Raw genomic sequence first — 19400 nt, forward strand, 5'->3', positions numbered from 1 at the left:
GCTGGTGCCGCGTCACCTCCTTCAACTCAAGGCAACGTGGGGTCCTTCCGAAGGGAGCCCCGGAGGGGGCTCCGCTCCCGCCGCACAGCAGAGGGGAGGGGGCCGCCCGGGCGCCCCGCGCGAGGGGCCGGCGCCCGCCGGGGCCCGGGGCGACCGCGGCCCGAGCGGCGGGCGGCAGCCGCGCGCTCCGAAGGGCGAGGGGTCAGCGCCTCCCTCGGCGTCCAAGCGCTGTCAGGGTCCGAGCGCAGCGGGCGCGGGGTCCCCGCCACCCCGCCGGCCGCGAGAGCCCCGCGCGCGCCGGCCCGGACCCTCGGCGGGCGACGGGCGTGCGGGCCGGGCCGGCGGCCGCAGACCCTCGCGCCCCGCGCCTCCACCTGCGCGGCGGCCGGCGGGCGCCGGGGCGGGGCCGCCCCGCGGGGGACTCACCTGGGGCCGCGGCGGGCGCCGGGCTCGGCCTGGTGTGGGGCGCTGCCTCTGCGCCGCCGCCGCCCGCCCGCCCGGCCCCGCGCCCCGCGCCCCGCGCCGCGCCCCGCGGCTCCTCTCGGCGCGCTCGGGCTGCGGGCGGCGGGCGCGGGCGGGGCCGGGGCGCCCGCGCCGTTGTCTGGGGCCGCGAGCCCGGGCGCGGGCGCGGGCGGGGCCGGGGCCGCGGGGCGCGGGGCGCGGCGGGGGCTTCGGAGGAGCGGGGTTCGCGGGCGGCGGCGGGGCGCTCCGGCGACGGCGCGCGGCGGGCCGGGGCGCGCGCGGGGGGCGCGCGGGCGGGCGGGCGGGCGGGCGGGGCGCGGCGCCCTCGGGCCGCGGGGACCCTCCGGCCCGCGTGGAGCGGGGGGCGCGGCCGGCCGGGGAGGCGCGCGGGGGACGCGGCGGCCGCGCGGCCCCGGCGCGGGGGCGGGCTGGGGGGCCGGCGCCTCGCCTCCGGGGCCACCTGGGTCCTTTTAAAGTGTCGGGGTGCGGGCCCCGGGCGGGCGCGCCGCGCGCGGAGTCTCTTAAAGGGCCAGGGCCGCGCCGCGCCGCGAGGGGGGCGGAGGGCGGGGCGGGGGGAGACGGGCGCGGGGAAGCCCGGGCCGGCCGCGGAGGGCCCCCCAATCCCGCGCCGAGGCGGCGCGGCGCGACGATGAGGATGATGAATACATTGCAAAGTTTTTTTGGCCCCGGCGAGGGGTGTCAGATTGAGCGCTCTGTGCGCATGTGCGAAGGTGTCCAAACTGACAATGCTGGGGAGATGAAGATAGTGTGCGGCTGCTTCTGGACTCGGGGAGGCGGAGAGAGATTCCGCGCGCCGGCACCATGCGATCCAAGGCGAGGGCGCGGAAGCTAGCCAAAAGTGAGTCTCCCGCGCTCGGCCGCGCCGCGCCGCCGGGCCGGGGCCGCGGGGCCGGGGCGCCCGGGCCAGGGGTGCGCGTCGGGGCGCGGCGGGCGCGCCCCGGGCGCCCGGCCCCCGGCGCGGCCGCGTGGCCCGGGGGCCGCTCCGCCTCCCGCGCCCCGGGGCGGCCGGGCTCGGCGCGGAGGCTCGGGGCGCCGGGCCGCGCGCTCCCCGAAGGCGCCGGCCCCCTCCTCGCCGAACCCCCTCCCCCCGCCCGGCGCTCGGGCCCGGGAACCCGAGGCGCGCGGTGGGGGCCGGGGAGGGGGGCCGAGGGGGAGGGCCGGGGGTGGAGGGGAGCGAAAAGCGAAAGTTAGCGAAAAGTTGGCGAGAGGGAGAGCAACTTTTCCGCCTCGCTCGCGCGCTCCCTCTGTCTCCGCGCCGGGGCCCGTCATGCTCCGGCGCCTGGAGTAGTGGGCGCTAGAGCTCCGCCTCCGCGCCCGGCCGCGCGGGCAGGGGACCCCGGCCGGGCGGGGCGCAGGCGGGGGCGCGGGCCGGCGCCCCCCGGGCCCGCGGCGCAGGCGGGGCGCGGCCGTGGCGGGACGGCGCCGCCGCGGGGGCAACATGGAGCCGCTTTCCCGAGCCCCGCGCGCGGCCGCCAAGTTCGGGGCGGCGGGTGGCCCGGCGCGGCGGCGCCCCCCGGCCCCGCGGCCCGCCGGCCGCCCCGGCCCCGCCGCCCGCCCGCGGGGCCCGCGCCCCGCCGCCCGGCCCCGCGCGCGCCCCGGCCCGGCCCGGCCGCGAGGCCCGGGGGACCCGGCGGCCCCCGGGACGGCGCCCGGTCCCGGCCTTACTTTCTCTTTCGCTCCGCGCCGGCCGAGCCCCGGGCTCCGGGCGCGCCGCCCGCCGCCGGCCGGGTCCTCGCCGCGGGCCCCGCGCGCCCGCCGCCCGCCCGCCCGCCCGGCCCGCGCGCCCGCCGCGCCCGCCGCCCGCGCCAGCCCCGGCCGCGAGGCCCGCGGGCCCCGGCGCAGCCCCGGGCGGGCAGGTGGGGGCGGCGCGCGAGGCGCTCCCGGCCCGCCCGGCCCGGCTGCAGCGAAGCGGCGAGCGCCGCGCCGAGCGGGACCCGCGCCCCGGCCCGGCCCGGCCCGGCCCGGCCCGGCCGCCCCGCGTCCCGCGCCGCCCGCCCGCCGGGGCCGCCGGGCTCGGGCCTCGCGCCGCCCGCGGGTCCCGCCCGCCCGCGCCGGCCTCCCGCGCGCCCCGCCGGACCCCGCCCGCCGGCCTCGAAGCGCCGCCGCGGCCGAGAGGAACCGGCACCGGGCGCGGACCGCGCGGGGCCCGGAGGGCGGCTCCCCGCGGGGCTCTCCGGCCCCGCCCGACTGCGCCCCGGCCCCGGCGGGTCGTCGGCCGCGGGGAAAAGCAGCTCCGGCTCCCGCGGGGCGCCCTGGACTCCGCCGTGGCCGCGGGGCCCCTCGGCGCGGCGCCCCTTCCCGGCCCCCCGGCGCGCAGCCCCCGCCGGGCCTCGGCGCCTCCGCTGACCTCTGGTCCCTCTTGGTGCGAACGAGGCCGGCGCGTTGCGGCGCGGGGGCCGCGCTCGGTGCCCGCGGGGTTCGCGGGGAGCCTGCGGGGCGCGCCGGCCCGCGTCCTTCTCGGAGGCTCGGCCGGCCGCAGGCTCGCGCCTAGGGCGGGCCGGGGCGCGCGGGAGTGGCCGGGGGCTGCTGGGCCTTCGCTGCAGCGGGACTGCTCGGAGCGCCGGCGCCGGGAGGGCCGGGGTCCGCCGGGGAGCGCCGGGGTCCGCCGGGGAGCACAGGCGCTGGGCGCCCGGCCGCTGAACCGCTGCACGCCAGGTGGGTCTGGCCTGGACCCGGCTCCGCTCTGGACCTAGGACCGGGGCTGGCGGCGCCCTGCAGCTCAGGCCGAGGCCAGGCAACCAGGCCCAGAGGCAGGGGAGCCGTGCACCCCCTTCCTGGAGTGCTGGTGAGAAAGTGCCCCGGGCGATCTGTGGCTCAGACCCAGCTGGGGCCTCTGGAGAAAGCCCTGGGGCTCCTGGCCCCTCCGGGCCGGCCTCCCCAGATCAGGCCTCCCCAGGAGGTGCCGGGCGGGCCGCAGGGGCATGGCCGGCAGGGATTTCGTGTCCAGGACTGTATTTCAGGCAGGTGTGGCCGTCCCTGGGGACCTGACTCCACTCCCCGAGGGAGCAGGCGAGTGCCCAGGCCAGCGGGCAGGCGGGAGGGAGCAGGTCACCCCACCGCCCGCTCAGCACTGCCCTTGCATTGGGCCCTGGCGCCTACGCAGCTTGTGCTGGCCCTGGAAGGACGACCTGCCTGGCCGGTGTGACCCCTGGACTCAGCGGTTGGGGGGCTGCCCCAGAGGGCACACCTGGGGCTGTGATTTCGTTTGTGTTTGCCCAGGATCCCATTCCAGGGGACCCATCTGCCGGGCCTACATGCTGGCTGAGATAGCTGCACTTCGGGGTGCGCACCTGGGGCTCTGGGGCAGGCTCCTCCAGGACAGAGGCCACGGGGCATGCAGGCCTGGGCTGCAGGGCACCCCAGCACCCCTCAACGTGCGCCTGGAACCCAGGGCAGCGTGAGCGCGGGCCGGGCCCAGGCCTCCCTCATGCCGGCTGGGCAGAGCTGACCTGGGGAGTGGCTGTGCGCACCCCGTGTTTCAGAAGAACACATCCGGCAAAGCTCCGTGTTTCTCCTCTGTTGTGAGCCGGGGGCAGGTGGGGGGCAGCACAGCTGGGGGGAAGCACCACCAGAGTTCCTCTGGGGGCAGGTGTTTCCCAGAACCTGTCTTCAGCCAGGGTCCTGCCAGAGCCACCCCTGAGGCTCGAGCCCCGTGGGTGACAGCCCCCTCGTCCCCAGGCCTCTTGACAACTGCTGCCCAGCCCTGGGCCCGGGCAGGGCGAGGGCGTCCCTCTGCCGCCCGGGCACTGGGCCGTCTGGTGCGTGTGTGTTGGTGGCGATGTGCGTGGCGAGGCAGGGTGGGGAGCCGCCAGCTTGTCCCTTCTCTCCGCCGGCCCGCCCCGCAGAGTGGTCTGTCACTTCCACCTCTCGGTGCCCCTCCTGGGAGCTGGGATGCCAGCGTCTCGCCCCGCGCCCGGGAGGGCTGCGGAGCCCAGGGAAGCCCTGCTGGAGTTGAGCGTCTTGCCCGCTTCGGGCGAAAACTGGAGGCTGAGGTGGAGGGGCGGGGTGCAGGGCTGGCCGCCAGGGCCAGGTGCTGGGGCAGCACGCGGCTGTCTGCAGCCTCTGCCTCCTCCAAAGACCTGCCCGCCAGGGAGCCAGGCCCCGGGGGAGGGGTGCAGGTGTGCTCTGGGGGTGACCTCTGGCAGCCTCCCTGGGGATGGACGCAGGCGGCCCCAGGGTCCCCAAACGCCGGCCCCCAACACACCGCCCTGCTTCCCTGTGGGTGGCAGGTACGGGCTGGGCTGACCCTCCTGTCCCCCCAGGCGTCCACCTGGCTCCTTGCCCCCCTTCTGGGCAGAGCTCAGGGCAAGGCAGGGGCCATTTCTGTTGAGAGGTCAGGTGCCACCGGTGGGGCTGCCGGGGCCTCCCCCAGGCCCCCGGGGAGGGCGCCAGCTCCCCGGGCCGAGGTAGGCGATTAGCCCCCTGTTACATTCAATTAGGAGGCAATTAGGGATCCTTGGAGGGGCTGGGGCTGGTAATTAAGGTGACGCATAATTAGTTTCAACAAAAATTATCCAGGATTAAAAATCTTTTGAATAATTTCGTTTTAAAATTTCAAATAGCATCAAATAGCATTAAATACAATCGATCGGGTTTTGAATCAAACCGAGTAACAAGTCTTGGGAGCCGCAGCTGCCGCGGGCGCGGGGCCTGGAAGCGCCTGGAAGCGCTGGCGGGAAGGGGCTGCGGAGGGAGCAGGGGGCGGCCCTCGGGGCTGGCGGTGGGGGAGCGGCCCCAGCCGGGCGGTCAGGCCCCTGGCGCCCCGAGTCCAGCCGCTCCCTCTTCTCAGCGCAGAGTCGCACCAGCTACTGCTCCAGCAGCCCCAGCCCGCGGCGTCTGTGCTGCCTCCGATTCTGGCGGCTGCCGCCTGCGCCCTTGACCCCAGCCCGGCGGGAGCAGCCGGTCCTGCCCCAGGGCCGCCGTGGCCCCAGGAGTCCCGGCTCTCTGGACGGAGGAGGGCAGGCCCCCACCCGAGCCCAGTCCCGGAACCCTGTTCAGCCCCTCAGGCTGCAGACCCCTGTCCCTCGGGGGCTCGGGCCGCTGCCCAGAGAGACGGAAGGACGCAGCGGAGCCTGGGTCTGTGTGGGGGTGGGTGGGGCCGCCAGGGAGGCCGCCTGGATGGTGCCCCTGGCTCCCTGGGCCACAGCAGGGGTCCGGGTCCCGGGAGGCGGCTCCGGGGCCAGAGCGGCTCCTGCCGCGGGGAGCGAGGGTGCTAGAGGGGCTGCAGGGGCAGGCCTGGGAGAGGTTCCCTCAGAGGAGCCTCCCGCCCCTGCCCTGCGAGAGAGAGGGTGGGGTGTGCCCTGGCTGCCACTCTCAGGTGTAAGGAACCCCAGGCTCAGAGAGGCCTCCGAGGTCACGCGGGAGGGCGCGGGGCTTCTCGGGGGCTCTTCTCCGGGGGCTCGTCAGCCGGAGGCCTCCAAGGCTTCCCCCGGCGCCTCCCCCCAGAGCTCCGCAGGCCGCAGTTAATTCCGCGGGATTTCTTTTAACGTGTGGGGTTTAAGCACTTTCTAAGGCCGGCGCCGGCCGAGCAGGTCTGTGCCGGGCACAGGTGAGGGCCGCCCTCTGCCTGCGCGGGAGCCCGGCTGGCCGTGCGCTGCTCTCGGCTGCCCGCCTGGCCCTGCCTGACTCCCCGGGCAGGTGAGGTGCGCACCAGGGACAGCCTGGGCTGCACGCCCCCACCCCCCACCCCCCACCCCCGCGGCAAATGCAAATGCAGGGGGTGCCGGCTCCTGGGCTCGCCCTCCCACCCCACCCCACCCCGGAGGGGAGCGGCCCCTCCCCCAGGCAGCCTGAGGGAGGTGGAGCCCGAGGGGGACCTGAGCCTGGGGGGGAGGAGCCAGCGCGCAGCCTGGGCACTGGCAGGAAGGCCAAGGCCAGGGTCACGGTGGCCGTTCTGGGCCTGCGGCGCGGCCGGCTCTCCTGAGCGGCGGTGGGCCCCAGGGCGAGGGGGGCCTCTTCTGCTCTGGCCGCTGGCCTCTCGGGCGCAGGCAAATCCTCTGCGGTCTGGAGGTGGCCGGGCTGGCCGGCGACGGCCTCGCGGGGCTCCCGGAACAATGCCCCGAGCTGGCAGCGAGGCCGCGGCGCCCAGATACATATTTGTTTAATAGTTAACATTCTGTGCAAAAAAGGAGGGAAGTCGGGTTCTGGTGGAGGCTTTGCTTATTTTATATCCACTATAACTATTTCTGTCCATGAAAATTGGCTTAATTATATCAATGGAATGTTTCTTTTTCAATTCTGTATGCAATTAGTCCATCTTGCCGGCTGCAATTTATTTTAATAAAAAAATAAACCAGTGGTGTGTTCAGTTCCTCATCCCCTGGGGACAAACGCGATTGGTGTGTTTAATTTCATTAAGTACAATGCGGCCTACTGGAAAAATGTATAAAATCAGCTTTATACAGCTTAAACACTGGCATTTGAAACAAATCATTATTGCATTAGCTGTCACACTGGTAATTCTAGAATCTAAGGAAAAAAATATATTATGGCTGTTTTTATAACCCTTTGCAAATACACTGTTAAAATAATTTATAATCATTTTAAAACATGGCTGGGTCCTGGTGAATATTTTATCTCCTCCAAACAAGGTCCCACAATATCCCGATCTCGGGAGCCACGTATCCACGACGGGCCATTCCCAACCCCGCACTGCAGCGTCCAGCGCCGGCCGGAGCCGCCCTTAACCCTCCGGGAGCAGAGGCTGCCCTCCCTGCCAGCCTGCCCCTCGTGAGGTCGGGGGACCAGCCCAGCCGCTCCTCCCTCCACCCTGCCCAGCGTCCAGCGTCCAGCGGGAGGGAGTCCCTGCACCAGCCCTGCCCCACCCCCACCCCGGGCAGCAGGGCCCAGAGCCTCACAGTTCCCGAAGGACCCCAGGAGGCCGCGGGGGCTGGGGCAGCTCTCAAAGGTGCCCCCTTCCGCTTGGGCACCAGGCGGGAAGGGGAGTGTCTGAGTGTGCAGGGAGCGTGGCCTCAGGGAACTGGCTCGTGCCCTGGGTGCTGGCCGAGGATGCTGGCCGGCTCTGGGGGCTGGTGGGCAGGGGCGCGCGGGCTGTGCCTTGCAGAGCTCCCGCCTCGTGGTGGACAGGCAGGGCCACGTGGTCCCCCGTGCTGACACCATCCCTGGTGAGGCCTCAGCTGCTTCTGGGGATCTGTCTCTGCGCCCCCCACCCCGCCATGGACGCCGCCCAGAGACAAGGCAGTCAGGTGGAAGAGGGCCGGGGCAGCCACTGTCCTTGACCCTTCCCGGCTGCGTGCTGACGTCTCGCCACGGTGAGGACTCGGCCTGCCCTGCCCCTCGGCCTCCCGGCCCGCCCGTGTGTGTCCAGGCCGGTGGCAGCAGTGTTCCGTTCCATGCGTGCTCACTGCCCTGGGGGCCGAGGGCGGTGTGTTGGTCTTAAGGTCCCCCCCTGCTCCCCGTGGCTGCAGGCGGGTGTGGGGACCCATCTTCCAGAGGGGCTCCAGCCTGTCCCCCCCGAGTGCCCCCGTGCCTCCGGCCGGCGGTCAGCTTTCCATTCGGAGAGCGGCCGCGTCGAGAAGTAGCGGCCTGTCCACGGCCCTGCTCAGGAGGACGGCGGCGCGGGGGGCCTGCGTCACTGCTCCCGAGGCCTCGCTGGGCCCAGGCTGACGCCCGGGGACGGAGCACGGGCTGGGCTTGGCCCTCGCCCTCCGCGCAGCGCTCGGACCCGCCAGGACCCGGCGTCCCTCCGGCTGGGCGCCCGGGGCAGGACCGCGGCCCCGCCACCGCCTCTGGGAGGCCCGAGGAAGCACAGGCGGCTCGGGAGACAGAAGTGAGTTTTGACTTGGTGCGAGTGTGCGTGTGCGTGTGCGTGTGCGCCTCCACTTTCCACCCCACCTCGAGCAGGAAGGCTGCAGGCATGGAAGGTTCTGGAGGCCGGCATGGTGTTGGGGGGGTCCCGGAGAGGGTGAGTCGGAACGGCGACAGGCGATCAGGCCCAGTCTGGGTTGTTCTTTGGTCTGTCTGGGAGGCTGTTTTGTGGGTGCTCAGCCTCCCAGCCTCTATGGGGCCATTGGGGGCCCAGGGGTCTGCGGTCAGGCCGAGGGTGCTGCGCCCCAGGCTGGCCGTCCGTGCAGTCTGAGCTCGTCCCCCTCACCCAGCAGAAGCCCAGGTGCCCCTGCTTCCAGCCTCTGCGGGGCAGCCTTGGCCACGTGGGTCTACACTGCCCGGGCAGCTCCCTCCCTCCCTCCCTCCGCTGGGCTCGATGGAGGGCTGCCTGGCTACAGGCCCTCGCCCACCTGTGGGCAGGAGCTGCGGGGTGCTGGCCAGGCTGCCCCCGGGAAGAGCAGGTGTGCCCACCAGACTCTGCGTTTTGGGGCCCGGACCTCCGTGGCCACGCTGCTCAGATGAGGAGAAAGCCAGATGCAGGCTGCAGGCCTGGCACATCTGGGCACAGCCGGGCTTCCTGGCCTGGCCTCTGCTGGCCCAGGGGGGCGGGTCCAGCCCACGCCCCGCCCGTGTGCAGAGGGAAAGGCCGAGGGGGGGATCGCGGAGGGGCCCCGTGGAGGCCGGCGCAGCCTGGCCCGCGCGCGCTCAGCGTCCGCCAGGCCGTGGGCACCGTGCTCGGGTGGCCGGCAGGCCGGGCCTCCGTGTCTCGGCGCAGGGCCGGCAGACACGTGACGGGAGCGGGCACGGACGGCACGCTTTCCCGGGACACAGCTAATCCCGTATCCATATTCAGGAGCTGCGGTCGATACCACACTGAAATATGGATTTACATAATAGGCTCCCATCGCTCCCGGGCTGCGCCTCCGAGGGAAGGGGCATGCATTTCCAAACACTCAGACATTTGTGTCTGCTCAATGGGCTGTGACGGCCCCTTCCTAGAGGCCCGGTCACGTCGGTCCATAAAACATTTAAACAAAGACCGAAAATTACGCTCACCAGAGGAGCCAAATGGCGACCCCGGGAGGGCCAGCGTGCTCGGGGCCGGCAGCCCGCGGAGGCCAGGCGCCGGCCATGCTCTCCCACCCCGCCACCCTGCACACGCGCCCCTGCCACCCCTGCCCGCCGGCCCGGACGCCGCCCAGTGCTGCCCGAAGGACGCCGGCCCCCGAGCTGAGCTTGCTCCCCGCTGCCCGTCTGGGCTCGGCCCCGGGGCTGCGTGGCTGGTGGGCCGTTGCTCTGCTCGACAGCAGCGTCTCTGGCTTGTGCCGACCCCACGCCCAGCGCCAGCCCCCGCCCAGGAGGGCCACTGGCCACCACACCCCCCTCCCAGACGCCTGCCCCAGCCACGTCTTGGGGTGTCAGGGGAGGTGGGCGCCAGCTGGGGTCTGGGGGCCCTTTGGAAGGAGCAATGACCCAGAGAGTGTCTGGCTCCTGGGGGCAGGGCTCCCACCGGCTGCGCCACCTGACCCGCCACGGACACCTGCCTCCGTGGGTCCCGGCAACCAGCCTTCCTTGCAGATCAGCCCAGGCTGACTCGGGAAAGCGGCGCCTTTGGGGCCACTTGAGAACTGGGGAGTGCGTCGGAGGTCAGGGCACCCCAGATCCAGGAGGAGGCCCGTGCGGGACGGCCCTGGGGTCCATGCGGGGTGCGGGGCCATGCCCGCAGGCCAGGCGAGCCCCCTGTCCGGCCCGGGCTTGGGCAGCGCTCGCCGTCCACGCACCCGCGTGTCTCCACCTAGGGCGGGGTGGCCGGCTGTCCTGGGAGAAGAGGGGAGAGCTGCAGGAGGGGGCGCCGAGCCCCCCCGCATGTTGACACCCGCTCCCCGAGAAACAAAGGGGAGAGGGGCTGTTTAGATAATCCTGGGCCCTCGTGCTCACATCTCGAAAAATTAGACCCTCTTGAAAAATCGCAGAGCCATGCTGCCAGTGTCAGGTTCCCAGATAATGATGTGTCTGTGTGTGAAAATATTAAATTGCAATCACACGCCCGGGAGTGCCTCTCTGAATAGGGGATTCAGTTCCCGGCCGGGCTGCGCCTACAGCCAGTGACTGACAGGACCCAAATGGTGCCGCGCGGCCCGGCGGGCGGGCAGGCGGCCGGCTGGTCCTCGGGCCCGCGTCCGTCTCGGCCTGTCTCTCCGGCCTTTTCTTTCGTGACATGGCCAACGAGGTGGCTAATTATTTATTTATCACGTTAGCAAGAGGAAAAGCTTCCAGAGACAGATCAATTTTTCCCCGGGAGTGATTTGACGTCACTTTAAAAGTAAGACCTACTAAGACATCTGGGCACTGCCCCCTGCTCCTGGACAAAGCCAGGCGAGGCCTCGGCTGGCCGCCCGTCGTCCGAAGCCACACACCCGCCGCCGCCAGGCTCTGCAGCCCAGACGAGGCCCCGGTGCCAGCCTTGCCCTCCCGGCCGGCCTCCCACGTGTCCTGTGTCCGGTCTCCCTGGCCCTCGGGCCAGGCTGCCCTCGCAGGACCACGTCCACCTGGGCTGGGAGCTCTGACTTTGCCACACACCCATGGGTTGGCGCTTCGGGGGGGGGGGGGCTGGGCCCTGCGGCCTGGAGCTCGGGCCCTCCCGCGTCCAGGGAGCCTGTGCGTGGCATGCTGGGGTGCAGCGCCGGGGGGCGGGGAGGGGCACGTGGGCCTCGTGTCCTCACAGACAAAAGGGCTTACAGAACCCCCGGAGAGTAAGGGAGCTCAGAAATCCTGGGGGCAGATAGCTGGCCCAAGGGGGGCTCTTGTTTCATGGCTGGGAACCAGAATTGCAAAGCGGAGGGGCCCTGAGTCTTAGCTTTCTCTCCACGGAAGGTGTTACCCTAACCTTCCAGGGCTGCCGGAGAAAGCCCTGAGCTGCTGTTTGCTATTGAATCTCGTCTGCTAATGACGGGGCCCGGGGTCCAGGCCCACCCGCCCGCGGCCAGTGCTGGCAGCCTCCCAGAGGACCCGTTCTTCGCCCCGGCCCAGGGTTTAGGTTCCTGCTTCTAAGGGGCAGGGCGGGGGCCCGGCGGGCGGAGGAGCCTTCCCCAGCAGGCCCCGGCCAGCCCCTGGGAGCCCATGTGACCGCCGGCCGCTGTGAGGGCCAGGAGGGTCCCACAAAGCTCTCGCTCTTCACTCACAGACCCAGGGGACGCCCTGCCCTGCCCACAGCGCGGAGCCAGATGCACACGGAGCACTCGGTGGCTGCGCTGGGCCGAGGCACTGACCCCAGCCAGGTGCGGGCATCCAGGAGACGGTGACCACGTGCTGGCCCTGCTCGGGCCAGCGTCCCATCCACCTCCCTTCTCAGGCCTCAACGCTTGACTGAGTTGTCAATGCAAATCCAGGTGACCCCCTGGCAGGTACCTGAGGCCAGTGGCACCTCCCCTGCTGGCGTCCCCTGGTGCAGCCAGAGCCCTCGCGCCTGTCCACAGCGCCTGCTCCGGGAGCCGAGCGCGGCACGTGCTGCCTCACCCCAGGCCCAGGGGGCTCTGCCCCCTCGGCTTCCGTGGGCCCGACTGCAGGAGCGAGCCCTGGGGGCTGCTCGTGGGCACCGGCGGTGTCCAGGTCCAGTGTCCAGTCCCCACGTCAGGGTGGTCTCCGGTGGTGGAGCCAATGAGGGAGACTTGCTGGCCCCCGTGGGCTCAGGGGCAGTCAGGCCCCAGGGGTTCGCGAGAGGCCACCAGGCAGCGGTGGCCCTTGGCCTTGTGCTGGACTCACTCTTGGCTGCGGTCAGATGGACAGGAGAGTTGCAGGTAGCCCAGGGGTCCCTGGACCCCAGCTTGCTCTGAGGACCATTGCCAAGAGGCCCTGGGTCTGGAGAAGCAGAGAGGGGTGCTCCGGGGACCCCCTCCAGGCTGAGGCTGGGTGCAGGTGGCTCCTGGGCTCCCTGATGACCACCCCGCCCCTGGTCATGGCGAGCAGGCCCGAGGGCCAGCGCCAAGTGCCCTTCTATCCCTGAGACCTTCATCCTGGCCTCAGGGGTGGGTCATCCCCTGCCGGGGAGGCAGCACCGGCCACCTGGGCCTTGGTGCCCTCCAAGCCCTGAGTAGTCCGGGGGCAGCTGGAGTGGTGTGGCCTGCAGGGTCTGCGAGTCAGGGCCCCCAGTGCACACATTCATCCTCGCCGCCCTCCCCTCCCCCCCGCCCCGCTGCAGGGCAGCCCCTCTAGGACATTCCCATCCAGCCCAGGGTGCCGGGAGGGGCGGGCCGGGGTGAGGGCTGAGCCCGCGCAGCCACTGTCTGCGGGCCGGGCTGTCACCATCAGCAGCTGTTTCGGATTCTGGAGCTCCCTGCGCCCGGTGGGCAGGTGCTGTGAGCACGGAGCTGGCAGTCTCGGGCGGTGGAGGTGGCTACAGGCGAGCGGGCCCATCAGAAGCAGCATCTCAGGGGGTGGACAGTGAAGGAAACTGACTGGCCGGCACGCGATGGGGCATCGGGCCTGGGGAGCCCGGGTGGACAGTGGGGCGCAGGTGGCCGGCGACTCCCTCCAGCGGGCCTGGAGCCCCTGCCACGTCCCTCGGGGAGTGGACCCTGCCCGGGCACCCTGCCCGCCACCCCGCAGCCCCGCAGGGGCCGGACCCCCGCCAGGGTTAGAGTGCCACCCTGGCTCCTGGGGTCTCTAGGGTTGTTCTGGGGTGTGCGGTGCAGAGTGGAAACCCCAAAGCCGGGAGGGGAGAGCTGTTTCTCCTGGCCCTGACGCTGGAACTGTCTTCGCTGTCATCAGGGGATGCTAGGGAGTCCCTTGGGGGACACGGGATGCAGGGTCACCCCACAGTAAGCCTGTACATGCGTGTCATGCACACACGCACACACACGCCAGTGCAAGACGCACGGGCAGGCCCACAGTGCAGTGGACATGCAGGCTGCAGGCCTCTGCGTGTGCGCAGACCTGGCCACGTGCCGCGAACCAGCTTCCGGTTTTAGTCACCGACGGCTTAGGGGCTGGTGGCAGACACCAGGCGTGCCCTGCTGCGGAGCAAGGGACCCTCAGCGGTGCCGTCGCCGGCCCCGGGCCCCACACGGTGGAAGGGGCTGGGAGTCCAGCACCGCCTGTGGCCCCGCGGGAGAAGGACCGGGCTCTGCCCTCCCCTCGGCGGGCACGGCGGTCCCCACAGACCGGGCATGTGGCCCCCCCTCCCGCGTCGGGGCAGGACAGCTGGATCTGGTGTCATGCAGACCCAGGAGCGGGGCGTGGGGTCCCCCCTGGCCCTTTCAAAGGGACATTTGATCTGAACCCGGGGGCCCAGCTGGGAGGTTCCCGTGAAGCCGGGCTGCAGAGTCAAAGCCCCAGGGCCGGGGAGCCCTCTCCTGCCCAGCCTCTGGCAGGAGGCCCTTTGTGGGATTATCTGCCCCCCTGGGAGGCGCGGAATGCCGGGGTGAGGGGGCACAGCCAAGAGAGCTCCCCAGCCTCCGCAGAGCGGCTGCTCTCTGCGCCGTTTTGTCACCGAAATTTGAGGTGCAGTTGAGTGCAGGCCGCTGGCCCGGACACTGGAGCCAGGAGGCGCCGTCCCTTCTGCCCTCGCCCCGGCCACGTCTGCCGCGCTTCGGCCCTGGGCCGCTGCGCAGACTGGGGAGACGAGGGAGCCGGCCCAGGCGCTTGGGGGTCCCTTGTGAGTCACGTGCCGCCGGGCCCCCGGGCGGGTGCTCCCTGTGTGCCCAAATCACCCTGTTGGCGGGCGGCCCGAGGCCGCGGACCGGCGCCCTGCCGCCAGCCTGCCAGAATGAAGCCCGGAACGCTGGACACGGCCTCGGCAGGGGCCCCTCGTGTGGGTGTGGGGCCAGTGATGGGGCCTCTTCTCGAGGGTCAGGGCCACCCGGCCCTTGGACGAGGCTACCTGGCAGGTTAGCGTTCTGGGGCGACGAGGGGCTGCGCGTGCCTCCTCCGGGGGGCGGGGTCTGGCCTGCCTGGAGCCCAGGGCAGTGCCCACTCTCCTCCGGCCTCTGGGAGCTGTTTCCAGGGTCACGGGGCACACAGGCAGCAGGAGCCCTCGGTCAGGACTCCCCCAAGGCATGTGGGAACCCGGGGGCAGGGCATGGCCAGCAGCCCCTCGGGCCCTGAGCGGCGCCCCCACGTGTGGACGTTACCCAGGTTGGGCTCAGCTGCCCGCGCCTGCCCCTTCCGCACTGCAGGGCCGGTCCTGGCCCTTCTACCTTGGTGTGTCCACAGGGGCTGGCCTCCAGGGCCCTCGTTGAAGGTCACGGTGGCCTTGGGGGCTGGGCCGTCGGATGGGCTGCTGGGCGGGCCCAGGGTTCGCGGGGTCTTTATCAACTCCAAGTCGCCTGCCCAAGCAGCCCTGCAGTGGGGGGGTCGCAGGTCAGGGCGGCCTGTGCTGGCCCCGGCGATTCTCCCTGGCCCCTGGGGTGGGGGCGGGGGACGGTGGGGGGCCTCCCAGACCCCCCGCCCCGCCAGGCGTCTCCTACACCCCTAACCCCTCGGGCAGAAAGGCCTGGAGCCCTGGACCTCTCCAGGGCCTCTTCCCGCTGGCCTGCTGCCCACCAGCCTCGTCACATCCACTGTCATCTGGACACTTTGGTCCTATTTGGAAGCGGAGGGTCAAGAGGGACCAGTTGGGGCTTATCTCGCTGAGTGACTGGGGCCGCGCGGGCCCCGAGCCTGGGCCGGCCACGTCCGTTCTCTCCAGGGCCGAGTGTCAGGCGCGGGGACCCCACGGGGGCCGGGGCCAGGGCCGCCCCCACCTGTGACCTACTGGGTGGACGCGGAACCAGGTTCTCTGCGGGGAGGCCTCGATCGGGGAGCAAATGGGGGGCTCCGGGCTTAGGCCGCCGGGGCTGCCTTATTTATGTGTTTAGTTTGTGAAGCACGCTGCTAATTAGGCGAAAGAGCTGCAGAAATATGCTCGCCCCTGGAGATTTCTGTGAAAAACGAGAACCCTCCTGAAATTTCCAGTAGTGAAGCAATTAAGTGATGGAATTCCGCAATCTAAACATGGTATCACTCACCTCCGAGGCGCGGGAGGGGGAGAGAGGAAGCGGGAAGGGGAGACCCAGAGGCCGGCCCTGAGGCCCACCTGGCGCTGCCCTGGGGCTCCTGGCACCCCGCGAGCCCTTCCTCTGGAGGTGAGGGGTGCGGGCGGCGCGTGTCCCCGAGGAGGGGAGGGGAGGGGTCCTCTGGTGGCAGGAGGTCGGGACGGGGCGCCCCCAGTGTCTCCTCCGCGCAGGAGCCCGCGCCCCCCGCCCCCCGCGGCCCCGCCCGGCCAGCCTGCCGCTCTCGGGAACCGCTGTCCACATCGGGGTCAGGTCAAGGGCCCTGCCTGGCGCTTGGCAGGCAGCTCAGCCCCAAATGAGGAAATTCACATTACTTGGTTTGTGGGAGGGAGTTTTGAGATCATCGGAGGAGATTTCAGCCAACGTGGATTTCTTTGTTTGCCCACGAGCTCTCCAGGCAGGAAGGCCCCGCGCCCTTCCAGACCCTGCGCCCGGACGCCAGACCCCAGCCCGCGCCGGCCGCCTCCCTCTCCCGCCCGCGGCCCCGCCGTGCGCGTGCCCCCGAGCGCCCCCGAGCGCCCCCGAGCGCCCCAGAGTGCCCATCCTCACTTGTTTTTTTTTCTTTTTCAAAAACAACCTTGAGATGCCTTTGGAGGAGCCTCTGGTCTTGACAAATCAGTCTCCCGGGAGGGGGGCGCGTCCGGGGCGCGCTGGGCCGGCCTCCCCTGCAGTGAGCAGAGGAGACCAAACTCTGGGCCCGCCCTTCCCAGCCCCGTGACGCCGCTGTCCTCTCGCTCTGCCCGTCTGGCTGGGCCTTCCCCGGATGCTCGCCCCGCTCTCTGCCCGCCCGGCCGCCTGACCCGGGCCACAAGTGCCCCCCACCCCGCGGGCAACCCGCCGTGCTCGGAGCCCCCACGTGACGTGGGCCTGGGCCTGCGCCCCTAGAACAACCCTGAAGCCAAAGCAAAGCCCGCTGGCCTCCCCAAGGGGGCCGGGTGTGTCTGCAGAGCCAGGCCCTCGGTAGGGAGAGAGTGGGGTGCTCGCAGGACACCCCTCATTCAGTGCGAAGGGACATTGGGGAGGTTCTGCCCAGAAGTCGAGCAGCCTGTGGCCCCTGGTCAGCACGGTGTCCGGGCCTGCTGTCCTCGCACGAGGTCACCTGCGTGAGGGCCGGGCCAGCCAAGGCTGCTTTCCTGCTGCGTGGGGTCGGGGGGGTCTCCAGCTCAGAACCCCGGCGACCCCCATGCATGCCCAGCAGTGCTGGAGCACTGGTCACACCACCTGTGTCCACGGGGCCTGCGGGACCCCGCAGCGTTCTGCCCCCTCCTTGGCGGCCGACGTGGCTCCCCTGGGGGCCCGGAACGAACCGTGCTCTCTGAAAGGTGGGCCCTCACGCCCCCAGCTGCTCCCACCTCCGCTGGCCTCCCAGGAACTGCCCCCGTGGCTAGTCTGAGCCCAGGGCACTAGACGGGGCCCAGCGCCTGTCGGCAGGACACGCTGCGGGGCTCAGGCTGGCCCCCCAGGGCCATATGCCCGGCTGTGTGCCTCTGCGGGGGAGACTGTGCCCTCGCCGACATACTGGTGACCGTGGCCTCCAGCTCCAGCCGTGGGCCTCAGCTGTGGCTCCTGCCCCCCTGGCTGTGGGTGCAGCCGCGTGCGGGGACTCAGGGTGCCCCCTGCGCTCCCTCCGTCAGTGCAGCTAGGCGAGTGAGAGGGCAGCGTCTCGCCCCATGCCAGAGCTGTCGGGGCCTGGGGTTCAGCACCCACCCCCAGCCCCACAGCGTCCTGAGGAGCGAGCCGGGCAGCTGGGACCTCCTGAGGAGGCAGCACCGGTCCTGCTGCCCAGACCCTGGGGTCTACGTGTCCCCCCGAAGGCAGACACCTGGGGAAGGCTCCAGGGCTCCACCCGCAAGCCCAGCCCGAGCCGGCACTCAGCAGGCCTGTGCCTCCTGCCCCGGCCCCGCCGGCCTGGCCTCTGAGGGATGGGCCCACGGGTGCACAGGGCTGGGCCCCACACTCGGGCTGGGCTGGCGCCTTCCTCCCAACGCATGAGGGAGCCAGGGCAGAGGAGCCGTGACTGGACGGACGGCGAGGGCGCGTGAGGAGGCAGGAGGCTGCGGGAGAGCCTGCACCTGCCCCCCTCAGGTGCCAGCGGCGGGGTGCATGGTACCCGGGTATGCCCAGCCTGACCGCAGGCTCCCACAGGCCACCCCACAGCTCTAGGCGGGGCGACGACCGTGGATGCCCGGCCACGCCCGGGCCCCAGGAGCCTTGCGTGTCACTGAGACGGGGGTATGCCCATCCCGGGGTCCTGCACACAGGCAGCATCGGCGGGGCAGTGGGGAGAGGCTGCTGAGGTCGGGGTGATGGTGGGCCGGGGGTGCTGGCTCTGGGAGTGCTGGTTGGGACATAAAGGAGTTGCTGGGCAAGGCCATGGTCCTGGCCTCTTGGGTGCTGGCACCTCCCGGCGGCCCCTGCTGTGCAGGACGGGCCACCCGCCATGAGCAAGGGGTGGGCCGCCTGCACCCCGCCCCGGCAGGGCCCGCCCATGTGCAGGGCAGGGAGGTGTGCAGGGCGCTGGGCCTTGGAGGGGCAGGGGCTGGGGCTTCACTTGGGAGCCGTGTTTATTTCGGGGTGAAAAGTGCTGCATGCATAGAGCCGGGGCGCGCTCGGGTGGCCAGGAGCAGCACGAAGGCCTAGGGGCCCCCCACACGCTAGGGTGGGGGCCTGCGCTGTCTCCACGCGTCCAAGGGTACCAGGGAGCCTCCAGCAAGACCTTCCCGGCCCAGGAAGCCGGCGGAGGCCCCAGCTTGTCTGGTCTCAGCACCTCAAGGTAGATGACCAGGGCCTGGTGGTCTCGTCACATTATCCGGGTCGTCCCCCGAAGGCCGTCGGGGCTGTGCTGGCCAAGCAGTAGGCCACGCGCCCATCTCGCAGGGCGTCCCCCAGCCGAGCGGCCCCAGCACACCTGGCAGAGGTCTGAGCCCAGGGTGGCGGGTCAGGGGCAGGGACCAGACTGGGGGTCAGGGGCAGGGACCAGACTGGGGGTCAGGGGCAGGGACCAGGCTGGGGGTCAGGGGCGGGGCTCGGCCTACCTTTGTGGTGCCCCCTGGGGACAGACCCCACAGTGTGGGGACGGGATAGGGGTCTCAGAGTCCCAGGGGCCCAAGCAGGGGCAGGTGGGCAGGGAGGGGTTCTTGGTGAATTTCCCGGAGCGCTGAGGATTGGAGAGGGCCGCGGCGGCGTGTGCACTTCTGCGTCCTGCGGTCGGCCGCCGTGTTCCAGGAAGTGCCGAGGAGAAGTGGTGGCTCTGGCCGTGACCTTGGTCTGGGGAAGCGGTGGCCGCAGCCAGCGCGGTCTGTGGCTGCTCTGACCTAGAAACCAAGCCCAGGTGTGCAGGGGGGGGCGGGCGCCGTGCAGTGGCGCCGCGGGGGAGGGGGTGGTCAGGGCACCAGGCTGGCACTCCAGGCGCAGGCGAGCGGGGCCCAGGGCCGGGGGGCCCAGAGTGGGGTGGGGGTCCAGAGCGGGGAGCACCTGAGGCTCCCCCTGCCTTTGCAGCTGTCCTGGGGCATCTGAGATCTGAGAGGTTCTGGGCTGGCCCCAAGTTCTCAGAACAGACCATTTGCACATACACAAATGTTGCGCAACTGGGGGGCCCTGCACCCCCATCTCGGGATCAGGCCCGTCAGGGGAGCCGTGGGGGCGAGCAGACGGGCCTCCTCGGCCCGTGCCCCCGGCGTGACCCTGGAGGCCAGGGTCCGCTGTCCCCCGCGGGGCACGAGCCGTGCCGGGCGGTGACTTCCGTGCCGGTGACGGGGCGCGTTGGGGGTGCCGGCGCGGCGAGACGGCGGGTGGCCCCCTCCGCCCCCAGTGCCGCCTGTGGACTCAGCCTGAGCGACGGGCCTTCGGACGGAGCCAGCGCCCCCTCTGCCGGGGCAGCGAGGCGGGGAGTAGCCCCGTGGTGAGAGCCTGGCAGGCACCGCGGGGTCCCCGGGGGTTCTCCAGGAGAGTCCCGGGCCCGGGGCTTCCCGCCTGCCCCTCCCGCCTGGGGCCCAGAGGCCCGGCCCCTCCGAGTCCGTGACA

General features: G+C 71.6%; 1 protein-coding gene across 3 annotated transcripts in view; it reads left to right on the top strand.

Annotated features, from left to right (window-relative positions):
• Nucleotides 1–1284: 1284 nt before the first annotated feature.
• PRDM16 (PR/SET domain 16) overlaps nt 1285–19400 on the top strand; it is a gene marked incomplete at both ends in the record, with an annotated part of 195200 nt that continues 177084 nt past the window's right edge. For all 3 annotated transcript variants that reach the window (XM_084243700.1, XM_084243702.1, XM_084243701.1), the window contains one exon: nt 1285–1321. In XM_084243700.1, the coding sequence (XP_084099826.1) occupies nt 1285–1321 (37 nt within the window). The remainder of the gene's footprint in view (nt 1322–19400) is intronic.

This window comes from Talpa europaea (assembly GCF_964194135.1).
Source record: "Talpa europaea genome assembly, chromosome: 9".
Lineage (NCBI taxonomy): Eukaryota > Metazoa > Chordata > Mammalia > Eulipotyphla > Talpidae > Talpa > Talpa europaea.